Source organism: Grampus griseus (assembly GCF_964374135.1).
Source record: "Grampus griseus genome assembly, chromosome: 2".
Lineage (NCBI taxonomy): Eukaryota > Metazoa > Chordata > Mammalia > Artiodactyla > Delphinidae > Grampus > Grampus griseus.
Genome location: NC_139018.1, coordinates 4,644,274 through 4,664,699, shown reverse-complemented (window position 1 = coordinate 4,664,699; position 20,426 = coordinate 4,644,274). Strand labels below are relative to the sequence as shown.

Here is a 20,426-nt window from a genome sequence, read left to right as displayed (position 1 = left end):
GTTTGTGAGGCAGCCCCGTCCTTCCCCGACTGCCCAGGTACTCCGTGAGGTCCTGACCATCCCGTCTGTCCACCCGGCCCTGCGCCAGCCCCTCAGGGTCAGAATGGCCCGGCACTCACGTTGTCCTCCGATAGCTTGTCGATGGTCACCTTGGCCTCCAGCAGGTGGCTGTTGAGGGCGACGATCTCGTGGCTAAGCGCTCGTTTCTCTTCCTCATAGTGCTGGCCCTGGAGGTGGGGGACAGGCAGAAGAGGGAGGCGCTCAGCAGCCAGCCAAGGCCTGGGGCCTCCTGGGTCCCCTCTCGCAGCCGATAACGAGGAGGAGTTTGGAGGCCAAGGCACGCAAGGGTCAGAGCACAGAGCAGCCCATGGTCCAGTCCCGCTCTGCCAGGGAGGAGCCAGACGGCCTTGGGCAAGTCACTGCCTCTCTGAGCCTCAGTCTCTCCTCTGCACCGTGGGGACAGTGATAGGTGAGTGCTGGAGAGCACCCAATCAGGGCAGAGACAGGTGGGACTGGCCCAACCCCGGGGAGCAGGGAGCGGGCAGCGTGGAAACGAGGCCTTTGGCCCAGCTCCTCATGGGCAAGGGCATGACCACCAGGCCCAAGGTCCTCACCATGGTTCCAGAGCTGGGGGCCCAGGGCTGGGAGTGCTGGGGTGTGGGGGTGTGTGGCGTGCCCTCACCATGCGGTACAGCTTGTCCTCCAGCTCCTGGTTGATCCTCTGCAGCGCCATGTAGTTGCTCTGAATCCTGGAACGGAGGCCTTGACGTCACTGCTGTGCCAGGCCTGACCCGCCCACGGCCCCTGTAGCCATACAGCCCGCTGAGGGCTCAACACAGGCCCCACCCTGCTCTAACTGCTCCTGTGCTAGAAAGCATCTGATTGAAGCTAACTTGTTGCAACATTTCCTGGGCCAGGGCCGAGGACCCCTGTAGATGAGAAGGGAAGGCCTGTCGTTCACGAGGGACTCTGTCGGGTCCTCACTCAGAGCCGGTTAACTCACAGTTTACACACAGTCCTTACAAGGCTGGCGAAAGGGTTCACAGTTCAATAGCAGGTTAGCAGGGGTCTAACCTTAAGACTGTGTGATGTGCCCTGGGGTGAGTGCTGAGGACACACAGTGAATAGGATACGGTTCCCCCTGGAAGAGGCTGAGACGGAGGCAGGTGTTGGGTGGGAAGCCGTTGCCGCCATGCGGTGTGACGGTGGAAGGGGCAGTGTCCATCCTCTCGACAACCTATGTGTAGTGTTATTGCCCCTGTCTTGCGAGTGGGGAAACTGAGGCTGGAGGTGCTTAAGTAGTAAGGGACAAACAGCCTCCCTGCAAATCCAGTGCTCTATAAACATTTATAACAAACCAAGCCAACAGCAAAGTTTGCGTTTTCTTTACATTCTTCCTAAAAGAAGCCTGGAAAGCGTGTAATAGTTTTTAGAAGAATACCCATCTTACATGTGCAGCACGATGTTTACAGAAGTTTTGTTTTTAAGGGAGCCATTGCTCAGGGTCCCGCACCCTAGCCTGCTGTCACTGGCTGCTATGCTGCTCAAGGGAACCGTCTCTAAATGCTGGTTCACCTCCAAGGCTGGACATCATTTCCCGGTCAGAGACCCAGGCGCCAGTGGCTGGGGTCTGGGTGTGGGGATGGCTGCTCCTGTCTCATGCTGCCGCCCCACCACATAAATACAAGAGAAGGAATGAGCAGGGGCCGCAGAGGTGCCTGGGAAGAGCCTGTACCCGGCGGTAGCCAGCGCCAGTTCAGATCCTGGTTTGGCAGCTCTTGGCACAAAGCGCGACTCTTGTCAGAGCCGCCTGCCCTCGCTGAGCCTTGGACTCCCCGTGTACGAATGGGGTCACCAGCTCGGGCGGGAGGCACGGCTCTGCTAGCGGCAGGTCGCCGGCCCCGCGCCCCGCGCCGCCCAGGCCCCGCCCCTCCCAGGCCCCGCCCCCTTACCTGCGCAGCTTCTCCGTGACCTTCTCCAGCTCCTCCTGCGCTCGGCGCAGCTCGATCTCCAGGTAGTGGCGGGTGGAGTCGAACTCGGTCTCGAGCTTCTCGAGCTTGTGCGTGGTGTAGGACAGCCGCTTGCGCAGCTCGCCCTTCTGCTCCTGCAGCGCGCTGCAACGACACGCGGCGGCGGCGGGCCGGGCCGCGGCGCTGAGCTCGAGGCGCCGGTGGGTGCGCACGGGGTGCGCCAGGCCGCACCAACGCACGCGCACACGCACCACAGGCACGCACACCGCCCAGCCCCCGCCCCGGGGGTCAGGGTCTCTGACCCTGAGCCAGTCTGGCACTGGGGGGGGGGGGGGCAAGTGCTTGGGGCGGCTTAAAGGACCCTGGTTTAAAGAGCACCCATCGGCACCCAGTCTCTCGGTCTGGGAGCCGACCTCCAGATGGCATCGCTTACAGGGTCCCCCACTTTTGCTCCTCCACAGCGCTGGCTGGGGACGCTGAGGCCCAGAGGCACTAGTGCCACACCCTAGACCAGGATTGTCTTCCCCAAATCGACTGTGTGGTCCCAGCAGGCTGTGTGACCTCTGGGCCAGGGAGAGGATGAGCCTGGATGCCGCACATCCAGGTAGCATCCGCCACAGTGGCCAGCTAGCTGCACAGAACATCAGACACTCAGAAAACCACTGGCCTGCTCATGTCTCCCTTCCTCCAGGAAGCCTTCCAGGGCCAGGCTTGGCTCTTGAGGCACTATTTTCCCCACAGACTGAGGGCTCCTCTGGGACCCCGGGCCGCCGAGTTCCCATGCTCAGGAAAGAGAAACGGGATGATTCACCCTCTGAGCCATATGCCATCAATTCACATCAGCTACCGTTGGGCACAAGGCAGGAGGGACAGGTGTGGTGGCCACACCCAGGGGACTGGCCGCGAACTCCACCAGGGCAGGGGCCACACCCTCCTGTCGGCAGCCACCCAGCTCCCAGAGAGCACCTAACCACGGGCCGACCTGAGGCACCTTTCCCCTGACCGGCTGAGCACGCAGAAGGGGCCAAGGGGGAAGGACTCACCTTTATAGCCGGGAGGGCTGATTTCTGCAGGGAAGGGAGAGCGGCCCGGTGGGTGAGGGGCGCCAGGGGAGTTCTGCTGGCTGTTAGCCACGAGTGAGGCTAAGGTTCAAGCTGCCGTTCAGTGCCCTGGGTGTGCGCTTTGCTCCGTCACTCCCTGCACTTTGCCCCCGTCACCCCCTACGTTACAGTCACAACGAAGCCCAGAATGGTGCAGCCTGAAAGTGAACTCCATGGTGTCACGGGGTGGGCGGGGTCCCTGCCATCACACAGACCTGGCTGCTGGTCCCCGCCACGCACCCCCCCCAGTCCACCTGCGACTGTCCCCATCTTGCCCTGGGGACACAAAGCCCTGGCTTCAGAGAGGTGTCCGGGTCGGAGTAGGGGCCCAACTGGGCTGTTTGCTGGAGGAAGCCCAACCCTCCTCAGGGGACCATTTGGAGCTAAGACTCTTTGGATGGTAACTTCTGGTGGGTTTGCTGTGGGCAAGCAGGAGGCTTCCTCCAGAGCCCGGGGTAGAGTGAGCTTCAGTCTCGGGCCCTGCCTGTAAACCACGCGTGTTACCATAGGCGCACACCCAGAGAGCCCCGATTAAGCCTTCCTGGATTCCTGCCCAGGTCTACAGTCTTAAAAATAAATAAAAATAGGGCTTCCCTGGTGGCGCAGTGGTTGAGGGTCCGCCTGCCGATGCAGGGGACATGGGTTCGTGCCCCGGTCCGGGAAGATCCCACATGCCGCGGAGCGGCTGGGCCCGTGAGCCGTGGCCGCTGAGCCTGCACGTCCGGAGCCTGTGCTCCGCAACGGGGGAGGCCACAACAGTGAGAGGCCGCATACCCCCCCCCAAAAAAAATAAATAAATAAATAAATAAAAATAAAGAGTTGCCTACGTTTTGAGAACCTCAGAGAAGGGCGGGGTGGGTCCTCCCAAGAGTTGGTCCCCAAGGAAGATGCAGAGTGACAAGCAAGGAGGGAGACCAGTGGCAGAGTACCCGCCCATGGCTGCCAAGCAGGCCCTGCCGCTTCCTCCAGGCAGCACGCCTGACTGATTCACTCCAAGCCCCCTGCAGCTACAGGTCCCAGACTGCCCCTGGCCCAGGCCTTTCTCCCCAGGGGGCTGGCGAGCTTCCTGGGGGCTCTCCCATGTCACCCAGGGCCCCCTGCACACATGGGGTCAGGCGTGGGAGTGGGGCGGCGGCCCCTGAAGTCAGTCATCCTGCAGGGGCTGCAGGTCACCCACAGCCCTCGGTCACAGGGTACAGACGGGGTCCGCACCCTCGGGAAGAGGTGAGAGCACCCGTGGGGCCACCTGAGCCCCCGCCCTCCCCCACCTTGGTCACTCGCCTGCAGCCACAGCTCGGACCCTGCCGTCAAGACTGTCCACCCCTGACGTGACCCAGCCGTATCCCCCTACGATGCATCCACCCGTCACCCTCCTTCCTTCCTTTCCTGCCCTGTCCCGCCATTCCCTGCGCCTCACAGCACGAATGAGACAAACGTGGTCCCCGCCCCACGGAGCTTATAGTCTCGAGGGGAGACAAACAGTGAACAAGGGAGCAGGTTCACCAACAAGGCACGTGGAGGAGGAAAATATGACAGGGCTGTAAGGTGGGCTCCGAGCAGAGCCGGGACCCGCCAGACGGGCATCTGAGCCGCGACGGCCCCTCGCGAGGCAGCCAGCTTCATCGAGCCGGCCCACCCCAGCCTCAGTTTACCCCTGGCCTCCGGATGGCCTTCCAGACATACTGGGCGGCTCTGTCCCACCATCCTTCAAGTACTGCTCTCACCTCCTGAGCCCCACCCACCCACCCCTCAGCCGCAGCGGGTCCGGCCCTGGGCTGCCACAGCCCCCAGCCCGCTTGCTGGAGGTACCTGGGCCCTGGCCCTGGACACGCCCCCCTGGTCCCTCAGTCACAGCAGCGCCAACCCCGGTGCCCCACCACGCCTCCCCACCTCTGCCGCTCCAGCTCCGTCGCCCAGGCTGATCCTCAGGGCCCCGGTTTACCCCTCGCCCCCTCCCCGCACACCTCAGGCCTAAGGTCCTCTGTGCCCAGCCACACACGAACCCCTCCCCAGCCTCCATCTGCAGCCCCGACCTCTCTCTAGGGCTCTACTGCCCTCCACGTCCAGCCGCCCACCGGCCTCTCCTCCCAGAAGGCCTACAGGCACCTCACAGCCAGTGCGTCCAGTGCTGACTCTCCTCTGTACCCTGTGCTCCCCAGCCCCGGGAAGGTCACAGCTACCAGCGGTCCCCAGTCAGACCCTGAGAAGCTGTGGTGACTCCTCTCACTGCCTGTGGCCACCCTTCACAGTCCTTCACCAAGTCCTGGCCATCAACTACTCCAGAGCTTTGGACATGTCCCCTCCCCTGCCTGGTCCAGGGAGGGCCCTGGGCTGGGCACCCTGAGGTCTTCAGTCGCCTGTTTGGTACCACCATCCTTTCCTGCCTTTCCCTCCCAGGGAATTTGCCCAAGCCCTGCCTGACCTCAGCCTCAGTCTCCACATCTGTAAAACGCGGATGTGTGCCCCCACACGCTGAAGTACCCACCCTCAGGGAGCAGGGCTGTCACCGTGGTCCCTGCACTCCCCGGATCATCAGAACCGCCAAGAGACGATGCCGGGGGCAGGCACCATGGGGGGGAATGCTCAGTGCCTCTGCCTCCCCCCTGGTGTGGAGTTGGCTCAGGGGGCCCCTCAGCAGATGCACAGGGAGGGCCTGGAAACCCCTCATGTGCCACCCTCCGGATCAGGGTCACCCTCCCGGCTGGGGGGCTCGGGAAGCCCTGCTCACACTGCTGCCTGGGGGTGTCACCTCGCTTTGACCTGGGTCCTGGTGAATTGATCAGTATCTGGCCTCACCCGGCAGGGTGTGTGCTGGTGGGTGCGTGCTTCGTGGTGCCCTCCTTGCCCGTGGGAAGCCCCTGGAAGGCTTCCCCACCTCACAGGGGAGAAAGATGAGCTCCCTCGGCGCAGAGTGGGACCCCGCCTGCCTCCCACCAGGAGCCCCTCTGGCTGCTCAGCAGAGGCCTGAGCCCGATGACCGAGCCCGGGGCTGGTCTGTGGGGACACCGGGGCCTCGCCTCCAAGACCAGATGGCCGGAAGCAATGGCGAGGGTGTGCTGGCAGCCGACACCCTCCCCCTCTCTGGGCCTCGTCGGGGGAGTTGATGCAGATGTGGGATGGACGTCTGGGGACAGGCGCAGAGACACCGAGGAGCCGGGGAGACAACAGGTGTATTACCTGTCCCAGAGCGAGGGTGAGGACCTGGCCAGTCGGCCCTGCAGGACGCGGGGTTGCCCGAGGCACGAGGGCACCCAGGGGCTGCGCAGCCTGTGGGTGAAGAGGACAGAGCTGCTCAGAACGGGGACCGGGGGCCACGCCGGGCCCGCCGTGGGCACGCAGTCACAGAGACGTGGGGGATCGTCCCCCACCGGCAGGAGAGCTCCTTGTCATCAGCAGGGTGGCAGGGTAGGAGCGTAGGAGCTGGGGGGTAGGCACCTGCCAGCCCCGGCTGCCCGACTGCATTGCTGTCACCGAGTCCCACCCCAGGCCTGCATCCCCATCTCAGCCTCAGAGGGGAGCCACGGGGGGCAGGCTCCCCCAGCTCCAGGTTTCTGTCCGGCTACTGCTCCTTCCTTGCAGGACCCGTTGGTCAGAGAGCCTGGGAGGCAAGGAGGATGGAGGGCGTGTGACCCCCGACCTCTGCTGACGGACACCAGTGGGGTATTCTGGAGGTTGTGGGACCTACTGGATGTTAGGGGTCCAGGGCAGGACCCACTTCACCCCTCCTGGCACCCCTTCTCACTCACCCTGCCTGTGGCCTGTCTGGGCTGGGCAGGGGGTGGGACAGAGGCGGGTGGATGACCCACCCCAGCCCCATGGTGCCACCCTGCTTGGGGGCAACGGCACGTACATCCCAGCTTTAGGCGCAAGTCGGCTTGGTCGCCCCCTTCCTGTAGTCTCTCCAGGGAGGGCTCCCGGTGGCCTGGCTGGCCCCGGAGCCGGAGCAGAAATCTGACGGGAGGACGCTGCCCCGGACATCAGGCGTCCAGACAAGGCTTAGAGACACGGGCGAGTATATGTGTTAAGAGAAAGGGCAGCAGAGTCCCATTTACAAAGTAACTGCGTACAGACGCCACACAAGGTAACAGAAGGGAAGCAACGTTAATGTCGTCTTGGGTGGGTGGTGGGATTCTGGGCAATTAAAACATTTTCTTTTATACTTTTCTGAATTTGTCGTATTTCCTACAGCGAGGATGAAAAATCCTCACTGGCGGTCCAGTGGTTAAGACTGTGATTCCACTGCAGGGGGCGCGGTTTTGTTCCCCGGTCAGGGAACTAAGACCCCACATGCTGTGGGGTGCAGCAAAGAAAAAATTTACTAAGGATCAAATTTTGCCCCTCCCCCCAGAAAAGGTTGAAAGTGTTGATTTGATAGGCTGGGGGCTGAGGGGGCCGCGAGCTGCACGTCGATCACCACTTCCGTAAGCCCCCATCTGCTCATCTGTGAAATGGGCTGCCCCTGGCCCTGGTCTCCTGGGCTGATCTGCAGGCTGGGCTGGGGGAGGGGTGGGGGGAGAGGCGGCCGCTCGATCTCCATTTGAACTGGACTTTGGAAGCCCAGGCCCAGGGTTCACTCTTGGCCCATGACCCCGACGCTGCTGAGTGAACGGAGAGGAGGGGCAGGACTGGCCCGTTCCCGTGGGAGCAGCCAGAGACCCAGTCTCCCCTTTGGCGGCTCGGCTGGGTCCAGCAACCCCTGGGGGAGTCCCCGTCCCAGCCCTCGCCAGCCAGTCCCCACCCCAGAAGGCCTTTCCGCTGGGGACTCCTGGCAGGTGAGTTCTCAGAAGAGTAGAAGGGAGACTGGGACCCTGGGAAACTGAGGCCCAGGGAAGGGGCGGGGCTTGCCTGGAAGCACAGAGAATGGGGAGCATGGCTGCGACTTGACCCAGACTCTGCCGCTGGTCACACACAAGGCATTTATCCCTGACAACCGCTCTTGTTCTGACGCAAATTCTCATTTCAGGCCTATGGCATGGGAGCGCCTCTTCCTAGAGATGAGAAAACTGGGGCCCAGAGAGGTTAAGCGAGATCACACAGCAAGTCTGGGATGAGGCTGAAATCCCCCGATGCCTGTGGTGCTGTGCTGGGCACGGGTGGAAGGACATGTGAGCTCTGGGGCCCGGGGGCCATCCTTCCCTCCTCCGCGGTGCGAACAAGGTTCCTGGGGGCAGAGGTGCTCCCTGGTGGGCTGTGGTGATGGGGCGGGTGGGGCTGAAGGAGTGTCCGCCCTCCGGCTCCCAGGTACCAGGAGCCGGTCCCCGTGGCACCCCCGTGGCACTGCCTGTCTCCACACGCACTGTCCGCGCTCAGGCTCTGGCCCCCAGTCATGCTCCAGTGACACCAAATTGCTTGTCATTCTCCACACGCTGCAGGCAGCTTCTCATCTTGGTGACTTTGTCGCTGTGTCCCCTCTGCCAGGACGGCACTCACTCCTTCCCGCTCAGGTTAACTCCTCCCCACCCAGGGCTCACTGGTGGGACCCTGACACCCATCCCGCCCCAGCCTGCCCGCCAGGGAGCGTCACTGGGGTTGAGCCTCTGTCCCGGGGCCCGGTCTTCTGCCCTGTGCCGGCCCGCAGTCCGGTCTCCGCCCTCCGCCAGGTCATGAAACCCAGCCAGACCACTCCCGCCTCTGGGCAAAATTCCCCAAGATTCCTCCCCAAAGCCCCCGTCCCCTCAGACCCCCCATGGCCCCCACCTCGCCCTGCGCTGGCCCCCTTCCCGCGCGCTGGCTCCAGGCTGTGCCCGAGTTACCCTGAGCCCCTTCCTCTCCACCTCAGGGCCTTTGTCCTCGCCGTCCTCTCGGCCAGGTACCCCCCCCACACACACACCTCAGGCCCCTGCAGCCAGGGACAGCATACCCTCCTCCACCCTCTCTCATTCCTGCGGGGACAAGGACCTGGGGACCTACCTGCCTGCCCTCCCCTGGGACCACCTCCCTCCTTCACCGACTCGTCCCGGTGCCCCGTGCTGTGTCCACGTGGAGCCAGAGACCAGCAGCATGTGTTGCGTGAACGGCTGCAGAAACATCTGCAGAAACATCTGCAGGAGAGGAGCCGATCTTGTCTCCGGGGCTGCAAGGTCGGGTGCATTTTTGTATCCCCGGGGCCTACTCTGGGGTTGGATACATGGGGGGGTAAGCCCCCCCAAGTCCTCCTTGCTCCCCTGAGGTGCTGGTGAGAGCACCCGGCTCCTCCCCCACTGGCCTCTCCCCTTCCCGCAGGGGCCGACACCCTGGAACTCATGGCACAGGGACTCGTGCCAGCTCCCAGTGTCAAGGGCAATGCCCAGCAGAGGCAGACACCATGGAACCACCCTCAGAGCTACCATTGACGGGCCACCTTGGCCAAGGTGAGCCCAGCCCTGGGAGAAGGTCTTTGCCCCCAGAGCTGCTCAGACCCAGCTGGTCCTCTCCCAGCTGGGCCTCCAGTGGGCACCTTGGGACCACCGCATCAGACTCTTGGGATGCCCTGCGTGGGCCCGGGGGCGGGTCCCTGCAGAATAGCCTCTGGCCCTGTCCCATGCTGGCATCATCTCTGAGTCTCCCTGTAGAAGGTCTGGTACCACCATCCTTCCACAAAAGGAGCCAGAGGCAACCCCTGCAGGGCCTCAGAGCCCCCTCGCCCCTGCCGCGGCCCCCTGTGCCCTGGCCTGTGCCCCCGTGCTTGGTGGCCACCACTTTTCTGTGTCTCAGAACAAACAGTCTTTCTCTATTCCCCTTGAACTTGTTCACTGCCGCACTGATTCCATCCTGTGTCCCCAGTGGGAACCTACTGAGGACCCTTCTCGAGGGGCAGGTGGGCATGAATGGTTCACCAACGCCCCAGCACCTGCCGAGGGCCTGCCCTGCCCCAGGTGCCCACACATACCTACTCATCTAGTCTCAGGTCACCCTGTGAGGGAGGCGTGCACCACACCCATATGACAGATGAGTAAACTGAGGTTCATGGCAATGACGTCACACAGCCCTCCTGGGGTTCAACACTGGGCCAGCTGTTCTTCCCCTCACGTTGAGATGACAGATTTTAGCGCAAATCGCAGCCCTTTACTTTTCCTTGAACCGTCTCCCGCACGTCAGAATCACAAGGCACAGCCACGGTCTCCCTGCGAGGGTCGACCGCGGCCAGCTTGACGGGGCAGAGGCTGGAGTCTAAGAGGTGAGCCACCTGGCAGGGTCAAGGGCAGGGGCCTGGAGTCCCACAGGACAGCTCATCCCGCTTCCTGGTGGGCCGTGAGCTTCTCCTTGGAGGGAAGCAGTCCTGGGCCTCCGGCTGGCACTGGTCTGCGCTCAGACACGCCTGCGCAGCCCCTGGGCAGCCCCTGGGCTGACTCTGTAGCAATTTCACCAGCACCGCCACGTGCACGGAGAAGGGGACTCTGGACACGCCAGGCCACTGTGCAACAGCGTGTGTGTGTGTACTGGGGGAGGGGACTGTCACAGAGCTGGCCTGGGGGCCCACAGCCAGGAGGGGTCACCCACTCAAGCCAGACAGGGAGTGACCTCAAACTCTACGCCTGCTCAGGCCCTGCTCTCTCCTGGTTTGCTGACCGAGGTCATCCAGTGGAACCAGTCCCTCTTCCCTCCTCGCGGCCCGGTGACACGGACGCTCCACTGCTCTCCTGCCCAGACAGGAGACGGGAGACGCTGCAGGGAACATTTCATCTCGCTTCTGCCTCATCTTATCAGGCGGCTGCAGCCCTGCTCCCGCCACCCCCTCCCCCCACGCCCATCAAGGCAGAACCACGTGCTGGGAGCTGGCAGCTCTGCAGCCTGGGAGCCCTCAGTGGGCGGGTGGACCCAGGGGTGCTCAGGGCCAGGACAAAGAAGAGCAACCTGGGCAAGTGGGCGGAGCAGCTGCAGAGTCACGGCCGGGCCTTTGCACATGCTTCCCCTCCTGCTGAGAACACCCCTCCCCTGTTCTTTAGTTCATTCTATCTACCTCTTCCAAGAAGCCCTCCCGGACCTCCCAAACCCCACTCTGGTTAGGGTCAGCTCTCCATAGACTCGGCGCCTGCATCTGTACAGATGGCAGGAAGTCACACAGCCGAGCTGACAGGCCTCCCTTTCTGCTCATCCGGCAGACTGACCCGGGAACCTTACTACATCCCCTGTTCCGTTCCTTCACTTTCTCCTGTCTGCTCAACCTCCCAACGCCTCCTCCCACACCGCCACTCACAGCTGATGACCTCGCTTCCTTTTCCACGGCAAAAAAGAAGCCACCCCTAGGGAACTTTCGCAGATGCCACCGCCAGGTCTCCCCACCTACCAGCATCTGCCCGCCTGTTACTATAGACAGCCCGCCAGGCAGCCCCTCCGCCCACTCCAGGCGCGGCTCCAGCTACCCTCCCCTCACTCCCAGACCACCAATTTTCCCCTCTTTACTGCATCATTGTCTCCAGCACAAGAACATGCAGGTACGCTTGCCATATTGAGAACAACCCTCTGCTGACCCTCCTGGACCTGTCCTCATTCTCTGCTCCAAGAAACGTTGCCTGTCCTTGCACCCAGCCCGCCAGGACCAATACCCAACCTGGCTCGCGTCCCCTCCACGCGACTGAACCAGCTCTCGCCGGTCCCTGACCTCAGTGCCCAGGTGACCTGAACCCTCAGCGGCCAACGGCACGGTCGACGCCTCCCTCCTCATGCAAACACCATCCTCACCTGGCCATCCTTCTCAGCCCCCTCTGCGGGTGGCCCTCCTCTCCCTGGCCTCCTAACCAGCAGGACCCAGGAATAGTGCCTCCAATCTCTCTCCTGCCCTGGGTACACTCACCCCATGGTGGCCCCAGCCACAAATACCATCGCTCCACTGAGGGCACCCAAATTTGTGTCTCCCCGACTCCAGGCGTGCATACCCTCAGCTGCCTCTGACTCTGCTTGGATATCTCGCAGGCGGCACAGACCTGCGGGGCCCACTGTATCCCACTCCGCTCGCCCTCCCCAAATCCACAGCCTTCCCTCCCCAATCCCTGCCCCGACCCAGCAGGGCCAGCACTCCTCCCCGAGCCTGGAGGCACCCTTGACTCCTTTTCTCTTTCCAGCGCCGCCCACCACGCTGAGTCCAACTTTTCTTGTGCGGCATTGCTGCACACCCTCCTAACTGGCTCCTGCCCTCACCTGCTCTCAGCCAGAGGGGTCCTGTTGAAGGCTAAGTCCAATCCACCCTCCATCTCCAAAGCTCCTGCATCGCTAGAGTCAGGCCCAACGTGCTCACACGGATCACCTGATGGCAGGTAGCCTTCCCATTGCCCCCTGGACCTCACCTTCCAGCCGCATTCAGCACGGCCTTGCCTCAGGGCCTTTGCACGTGCTGTTCTTCTGCCTGGATCTGTCTCCCAGATAGCCCACGGCTGCCCCTCTCCTCCTTCACTCAACATTCAAACGCAACTTTCTTGGCGAGGCCTTTCCTACACTCTGCAGGCATCCTCTCTCCCCGTTTCCCTGCCGGGCCTGTGTGTCCTTGGCCTCACCCCCTGGAGTGGCAGCTCCCCAGGACAGGGATTTCTGTCTGCCTCGTTCCCTGCTGGGTCCTCAGACCCTGCAGCAGAGGCTGGCAACCAGGAGGGCCCAATAAACATTCGCTGAATGAATGAAAAACACAGAGTGAATGCATTTTACAGATGAGCAAACTGGGGCTTAGAGGGAGAAAGCGCGCCCCGCCCCAGGTCAACAGGCTGCAGGCCTCCTGGCAATCAACCCGAATTCCCCTCCGCAGCTTCCAGTGCTTTGGGCTTTTCCTTGCCTCTGAGGTCAGTGGCTTTAGGGGGTTGGCTTTGTTTGTCTGGCTCTGCCAGAAGAAGTTGCTCTCTGATTTCCATAAGGGCTGAGCCCCCTGAAATGATCATGAGAGGGTGAAACGTGAATTTCAGGTCCATAATGAGTGTTCAGTGTAAGTACGTACAAAACACGGCATGGGAGTACTTACACTAAGTAAGCATCCAGCTGTTTATTGAGGTCGGGGAGCCCGACAAAGTAGAGGATGCCCAGTGAAATTTATTTAAATTCGCTTAAATTTCACTGGCCATTCTGTACTCTATCTGGCAGCCCGAGTACGGAGACAGAGGTGACCCCATGGAGGAGGGCCTCCAGCACCGGTAGGAGAGGTCATCCCGTGCCCGTCATGAAGAAGGCCGGCCATCTGCGCGGGAAACACAGCTTGGGCAAAGGCCGGGAGATGAGTGTGGCCAGAGCCCAGGCCTGGGGCAGCTGGCAGGAGGCCGAGAGCGCCTGGCCCTGAGTGTGGGCCAAGTGTCCGGTCCCCTTGCTCGGGGCGCCGGGAGCCCCAGGGGAGCTCCACAGCGGAAAGCACTGGCGACAGGCTCCGGCCTGGGGCTGCCCCTCTGGTGGGTGAGTCGGGACAGGGAGTCCCAAGGAGGCTGCCTCAGGAGAGGTAGGGCCAGCCACACAGCGGGCCCCAGGAAGCCCCCAAGGCCCCCCTTTCTGGCTGTGTTGGGGCTCCTTGGGCACCCCCGCCTGGCCTCGTCTTTCCCAGCACCCAGCCCAGCACCGCTGCTCATCTACTCTCTTTCCTCACCCCCTAGACTGAGGGGGCCTGGAGGGTGGGACTGTGCACACGTTGGCCCTGGACCCCTCCCCTGCCCCAAGGCCACACCTGCTCTCTGCCCAGAATCCATGTGCAGGGGGCGTCCGCTGGGAGGACAGGTGGGTGGTGTGGTGCTACCGCTGGTGGGGCTCCCAGATGAAGCTCCCAGCGCCCGCCACGCTGCCCTGGAGCCCAGGTGAGAAGAGGCTGCCGTGCAACACTCTGATGATCAGGTTCTGCCCACCACGGAGCCCACGCTGGCTTCACTCATGTGACCACCCCACCACAGACACGGGCACGCATTAACTGGACCGGCGGTGGGGCCCGCTTTCCAGAATTCTGGGGATCATAAAGGTAATCAGGGCTGTGGGAGGCTTGTTGATGACCCTGGAGTGCGGGGCATAGGGTGGCCTGCCCCATCCCGGCACTCTCTACGTGCCCCTGGGCCCCTCCGGGATGCCCTTGGTCCCTGGTCCCTCTGCCCTCACCGCCCCACCTACCCGCACCTCTCCACACCCACAGGAGACAGTCCTGGGGGCCAAACTGAGTCTGGAAGGAAAGAACACTGGCGTTATGATCATAGATTTTAGCAGCAGCTGGTGGTTGCAAGGCACTGGGGCCGAGGAAGGAGGCTGCTTTTCTGGGCCTCAGTTTCCCCATCAGTAACCAAAGCCCAAAGGACACCTGTGACCATCACCTCCTCTGGAAGCTTCCCCCGAGATCACCCCCATTCAATCACTCAATCACCCAGTGAGACCTACTGCGTGCCCTTGACAGTCCCCTCACTGAATCCTCACCCGAGGCCTGGCAGGGAGTGGGGAAGCTACCCATTGTACAGATGAAAGAATTGTGGCCTGGAGGGCCAGGGCCTTTCTCAAGGGCACCCAGCTAGTGAGCATGGGAGCCAGGATAGAACCCTCCCCATGGCAGCCCCTCTGGCCAGGACACAGGGCACAGAGGCGCAACCCCCTGCCCTGGCAGGGCACCCCCCCCGTGCTGTCTGCCACGAGGGCTGAGGATACCTGCTCCCGAGCACCCATCCCACAGACATCTCGTGCATCCCCGCCTGCCCCATCTCCATCCTCCCCATGTCAGGTAGCAGCAGCTCCATCGCTCAAGAAAGACACCCAGGCCTTGTCCCCGACACCGGCGCCCTGATGGGCAACGCCTCCAGAGCCTCAGTGGGCCTGTCGAGGGATGCAGGCAATGCGGCAGCCCTCAGGCTGTCATGAAGGTAGGGTGAGAGCGTGCAGGAGGGGGCCAGAGATCTCAAACAGTCAGGGCTGGCTTTCTGCCCGTGGTCAATGGGGGTGAGGCAGAACGCCGAGAAACAGGTACACGGCACGTCCTTGCTCTGAAATACTCAGCCACCACCAGGACTGGTGATGCGCCCTCTCTGGGAAAGATGCAGTCTGGGGGCACAGCAGAGCCGGCTCGCTGCCCCCGACCCTGAAATGCTCTCGCAGTCCTAACTCAGTCTAGGTCTGCAGGTCACAGCCCGACACCCCCCTCGCCAGGTGGTCCTCTCCTTCACGATGGGAATAACGCCATCTGCCCAATGGTTGGGGAAACAGGGTCTGGGAACAAATGAGACCATGTGAGAGGCGGGCAGGAGGCTAACAGGGTGAAGCGGCCCACACAGCGCCAGCCACGTGCCCAGCTCCACGTTCACGAGTTCATTCGCAAAACAATCTTCCAAGTTAGGTGCTATTATTATGATCTGCGTTTTAGAGATGCAGAAACTGAGAATCAGAGAGGTTCAGAAACTTGCCCAGGTCCACACAGCCAGTAAGTGGCAGGTCTGGGATTCAAATCCAGGTAAGTCCACCTTCTTAACCACGTACTTCATCAGGGAGCCTTTGCAGAGGAGTGGGACTCAGATGGGCTGTGAGGACAGGAGACTTTGAAGGGCAGGGCAGAAGAAGGTAAGAGAGAACAGTCCATGTGGATGGTCCCTTTATAATGCCCTGACTGCCAAAGGGAGAAATCAAAGTGAGGCAGTCATTCACAGCTTAGTAAGAATTCGCGCATAAGACTTCCTCTGCTAGAATCATGTTTAGAAGTGAGGCAGAGCTGGGAGGAGCAGCTGGGTCCAGGGATCAGGTGGCCACACAGAGGGGCGCTGGGTGCCACACAAGAGCTTTGGGTTTTCTGAAGGGTCAGTGGGGGCCAGAGGCCTCGGAGGTGCATCCTCACTCTGGGCTTCGGGAAGGGTGCGGGTGTGGCCCTCAGGAGGGAAGGGGCAAGTGGGCTGCAAATTTTGGCCCAGACACAGAGAGGCCTCCTCCCACTGGGAAGTGTCCAGCTGCTCTGGGAGGCTGTGGCTGTCCTGACCCCGGAGACCTAGACAAGCCCCTTTCCGCCTCTGGCCTCTGTTTCCCCAAACCCCTTCGGCTCCGTGATCCCTCCTGGCTGGCAGGGGCGGGAGGCCGAGAGCCCGAGAACGGCAGAGCTCAGCTGCCAGGTGAGGAAGAGCATCCTCCCTGCCTGTGGGCCTTTGCCCACGTCGTACCCCCTGCCGGGAATGCCCTCCCCCCACCCCTCCTTATCTCCGTCCAAGCACCTCCCTCTCAGGAAGGCTCCCCTACGTGCTGCTGAGGCCAGATCCCTCCGGTGGAGGCTCTCACACCTCTGAGGGCCTCTCACGGGGTGATTTTTTTTAAAAACCACTACTCCCTGAGGGGGTGGGGGGCAAAAGTGTCCCCAACACTCCCCTTCCTGGGGGGCAGAGTGGAGGCCCCCCTCTCGGGCATCATGAAGCGTGGGGAATCACTGTTCCCCATCCTCCTTCCTCACTGTGCACCACACTTTGGTCTCATTCCAGAGCATTTACTGAGCATCTACTACGTGACAGCTCTAAGTGCTGGGGGTCAGCAGTCAGTTGCTGTTCTTGGCGGGGAGACGGATGTAAATAAGATAAATAAATAAGACAAATTGAGAGTCAGGTGGGGATGAGGGAGATGGAAAATCAAGGCAGGGAGGAGGAGGAGGCTGGGGGAGGGGCTATAATTGTACATGGAATGAGTGGTCAGGAGCACCATCCTGACCAGGGATGACATTTGAGAAAGATGTGAAAGGAGGGGAGGCAGGGAGTCACGTGGATATCTGGGGATGAACATTCCACGCAGAAGGAAAGGCACCTGCAAAGGCCCTGGGGCAGGAGCCTAAAAAAAAAAAAAACCCAAAACAAGGAAAACCAAAAATATTTAAAAAACAAAAAACGAAAAAATTAAAAACACAACAAAAACACAAAACAACCCCCCAAACAAAAAAAAGCCAAAAAACAAAAAAACCCCAAACTCCCACAAAACCCCAAAAAACACAAACCCAAAAAAACCCAAACAAAAAAAACGAAAAAATTAAAAAACACAAAACCCAAAAAATCTCCAAAAACCAAAAAAAAAATTTAAAAACAGAAAACCCAGAAAACCAGAAAACAAAAAACCGAAAAAAATTTTTTAACCCAAAAAACAAAAAAATCCCCAAAACCAATAAAAAAAAAACCCAAAGTAAAAACCCACAAAACTCCAAAAAGCAAAAAAACACATACACACAAAACGAAAAACCAAAACCAAACCAACCAACCAAACAACAGCAGCAACAAAAACCCACAGAGAACGACGACCAAGAGGAGCCTGACCTCAAAACCATACGCGAAAATCACTTTCAATAGCTTCATGACGTCAGAAGGGTTTCTTAAACAAGACACAAAAAGCTTTCATCAAAAAGTGAAAGCCTGAAAGATTCAAGAGAAATTCAACGGAATTAAAATTAAGAACTTCTGTTCATCAGAGGACCATTGAAAGAGTGAGAAGCAAGCAAACCAGCGGGAGGTGCATTTGCCACACGTGTGACTGACAAGGGCTCTCTGAAGAGCTCCAAATCAATAGGACAAGCGATGGAAAAACACACAGAAGTCACAAACGAGGAAGCCCAAACGGGCAGTAATCCAGGGCCGTGCAATTAACGCTACAGCTACCGGAGGAGCAGCTCCCCGCCTGTGGCCTGAGGGAGCCCAGGGAGGGGAGGCTGCGGAGACACAGGAAGTCCCAGCGCCGCGGGGAGGGCGTGGCCTCATCTCCTAAAGCTGGCGGTGGGCGTGCCCTGTGCCCCCGCAGTGCCGCCCCGAGGTACCCCAGGAAGGCTGCACGAGCTCCCCAGCACCTGGACAGGCACGGTCACAGCAGTTTCATTCAACAATGGTCCAGGCTGGAAGCCGCCCGTCCGGATGGCCATCAGTGAACAAAGAGGTATAACTTCACTCACAAAATGCCGTTCCCCAAGACAGCCAGCAATGGGCAGCTCCACGCACTCTAAGGACACCTCTCGAAAACATGATGCTTTAGTGGAAAAAAAAAAAAGCCAACCTGAAAGCACAGGCTAATAGACACCATGTATGTGAAGTTCCAGACCGGGCAAAACAAAACGATGTCTGTTAGGGATGCTCTCAGGTGGCCAAATCGGGAAGAAAACAAGCAACCACTTTATCACAAAAGCCAGGATCCTGAAGACTTCCGGGGGAGGGGGAGGGGGCTGTGACTGGGGAAGGGTCTCGATGGGGCTGATCCCTGGGAGGTTGGCAGCATTCAACGTGTTGACCTGGGTGGCGGTCGTCCTAAAGTTAACCTCTAAACGGCACAGATGTTTTATTACTTTTTCTAGATGCCTATCACAGCTCACAACTTTGAACAATTATATTGTGGGGGGAGGGATGGACTTGGAACAGGAATAGCTCTGGGTTTCCTAGGCACCTTCTGTGTCCCAGGTGCCATGTGAGGCGACTGACCCACTTTGCTCTATGACAGAGGAGAGAACTGAGGCTCCCACAGAGGAAATGGCTTGCCAAAAGGCATGCAGCAAAGCGGCCACGGCGGTTGTTAAAACAGGCGGAGCCGGGGCAGACAAGGCAGAGGAGGGGATTAGCTTGGGATTAGCGGTGCAGCGGCTCCGCGTGCTGACAGCCAGCCGGGACTCGCTAATATCTGCAAATATTTGAGTGTCACAGGAAGAGTTTTTCAAGCAGTCAGAGGCAGGAGAGCTGGGTGAGCGAGGGGCAGGGGGCATGCATCAGGCCAGAGCAGAGGCGGCCAGATCTGGGGCTGGAGAAATGGACCCCATGCTCTGCTCCCAGGGGCTTCCTTATGGGGCGGAGAGGACAGAGGACACCCCACCGACCTCCACTCCCCACCCCTCACCGGTCTCCCTGAACACAGCCTTGTTTCCTCAGGCCCCCAGGACTCTGCACCTCTAGGAAGGCTCGTCCTATCTGTCCTCCTTGCAAACTCCTACTCATTCTTTAAGCCTTGGCTCAAGTGTCCCTGCTTCCAGGAAGCCCTCTCTGATTCCCCAGGCTAGTGTCTCCAACCTGGGATCCCTGGGGGCCTGTGTTTTGGGCCTGGGTCCCTGTTCTGGAGGGCTGACCTGTCTCAGCATCAGCGCAGGACCTGGTACACAGAGGGGGAATGAGCCCATCTGGGGGTGAGGGATAGGAGAGTCACAAAAGCCTCAGAGAAAAGTGACAAGGAGGATAACTAGTCTGTCATGTGGACAAGAAGGTGGGTGGAAGGGCATTCTGAGCAGAGACAACAGCATGGGAGGCCTGAAAGGCAGAGAGGCATGAAGGTGACAGCTAGTTCGGGACTCAGAAGTGGGGCTGCAGCGTGGGGGGGTGGTGAGGAGAGAGGCTCGGGCAGAGGGAGCCCCAGCTGGGTACCTGCTCACAAAGGGAGCCGCTGAGGGTCACAGGACACAGTCCTTGTGGTTCGGGCACTGCGGGTGGGTGTGTGTGTTGTGTGACAAGTGTTGGACGGGGCAAAGGGCCTGCCCTCTCGGAGCTCAGTTCAGATTCCTAGGCCCAGCCTGCGATGCGGGCCCCAGAACAGGAGGAAGGACCCCAGCACAGAGCCATCCTGCTGGACAGCCAAGACCCCTTCACTTGGACCACAGATGAATCTTCTCCCGCCTGAGAACCCAGAGTTGTGCAGGTCGGATGCCCCACAGTGAACCTCTACCTGGACACCTGCTGTGGGCCAGGTCCCAGGTGAGGCCCGTCAGACCCCAGTATCTCAGGTCGTCCTCCCAACAGCCCTGCAAGGTGGAGGTGCTCAGGATACCCACTTTACAGATGAGGAAACTGAGCCCCAGAGAGGGTCAGGACTTTGCCAGAAGACCCTGTGACCTACACCATGGGAGGCCATGCTGACCAGCTTCCCCTACATCCCTGGGGGCCTCTTGGTCCTGGACCCCCGACACTAAGTGCAGGGTAGAACCCTACAGGGGCAGCCCCAGTACTGGCTGGGAAGAAATAGTCTGGAAAGGCCCTCGAGGTCGCTCTGAAACTACTAATAGGGTGAGAGGGAGAGGAGAGCAGGATGCTCCCCAATTCTGGGAGGCTATGCTGTGTCCTGGCCACACGGGACCCCCAATCCCACCAGCTCCTGAGCTCTGCTTCCGATGCCTCAGTGAAGCCAAGAAGCCTGGGCCCTGGCCACTGCGACCAACCTTCAGGATTCCGCTCAGGGAAGCCCTGAGCCCACCCAACAAAGAGATGCTCGTGCCCTCAGCAGCTGGGACAGTGGATCTGCCCACCCGGCTCACTTGTCCACCTGTGTTCCAGCCAGGCTGGGCCATGTCTCTGTCCCTACTGCTCACAAGCTCCAGGCTGGGCATGGAGAGAGAGGGAAAGAGAACCAGAGAGGGGCCCCCCACCAGGCTGGCCTCAAGGTGCCCCATGAATGCTACCTTCTTTTCAAGTCCCAGCTACGTAGTGATGCCTCCTCCACAGACAGCCCCATCCAGTAGGGGTACTGGTGA

At 60.5% G+C, this 20,426-nt stretch overlaps 1 protein-coding gene and 1 long non-coding RNA gene across 10 annotated transcripts in view; one reads left to right on the top strand and one right to left on the bottom strand.

The window, feature by feature from the left end:
• BEGAIN (brain enriched guanylate kinase associated) overlaps positions 1 to 20,426 on the bottom strand; it is a gene marked incomplete at both ends in the record, with an annotated part of 43,185 nt that overhangs the window by 4,656 nt on the left and 18,103 nt on the right. For 6 of the 9 annotated variants that reach the window (XM_082648802.1, XM_082648805.1, XM_082648803.1 and 3 more), the window contains 3 exons: positions 120 to 227; positions 683 to 749; positions 1,953 to 2,114. In XM_082648802.1, the coding sequence (XP_082504928.1) occupies positions 120 to 227; positions 683 to 749; positions 1,953 to 2,114 (337 nt within the window). Of the gene's footprint in view, positions 1 to 119; positions 228 to 682; positions 750 to 1,952; positions 2,115 to 6,247; positions 6,338 to 20,426 lie in introns of all 9 variants that reach the window. The other 3 variants (XM_082648800.1, XM_082648799.1, XM_082648801.1) reach the window with 1 other exon arrangement.
• LOC309819419 lies at positions 14,740 to 16,299 on the top strand. The gene is made up of 3 exons (XR_014296428.1): positions 14,740 to 14,847; positions 15,466 to 15,538; positions 15,883 to 16,299. It is a non-coding gene; the product is annotated as an uncharacterized lncRNA (long non-coding RNA).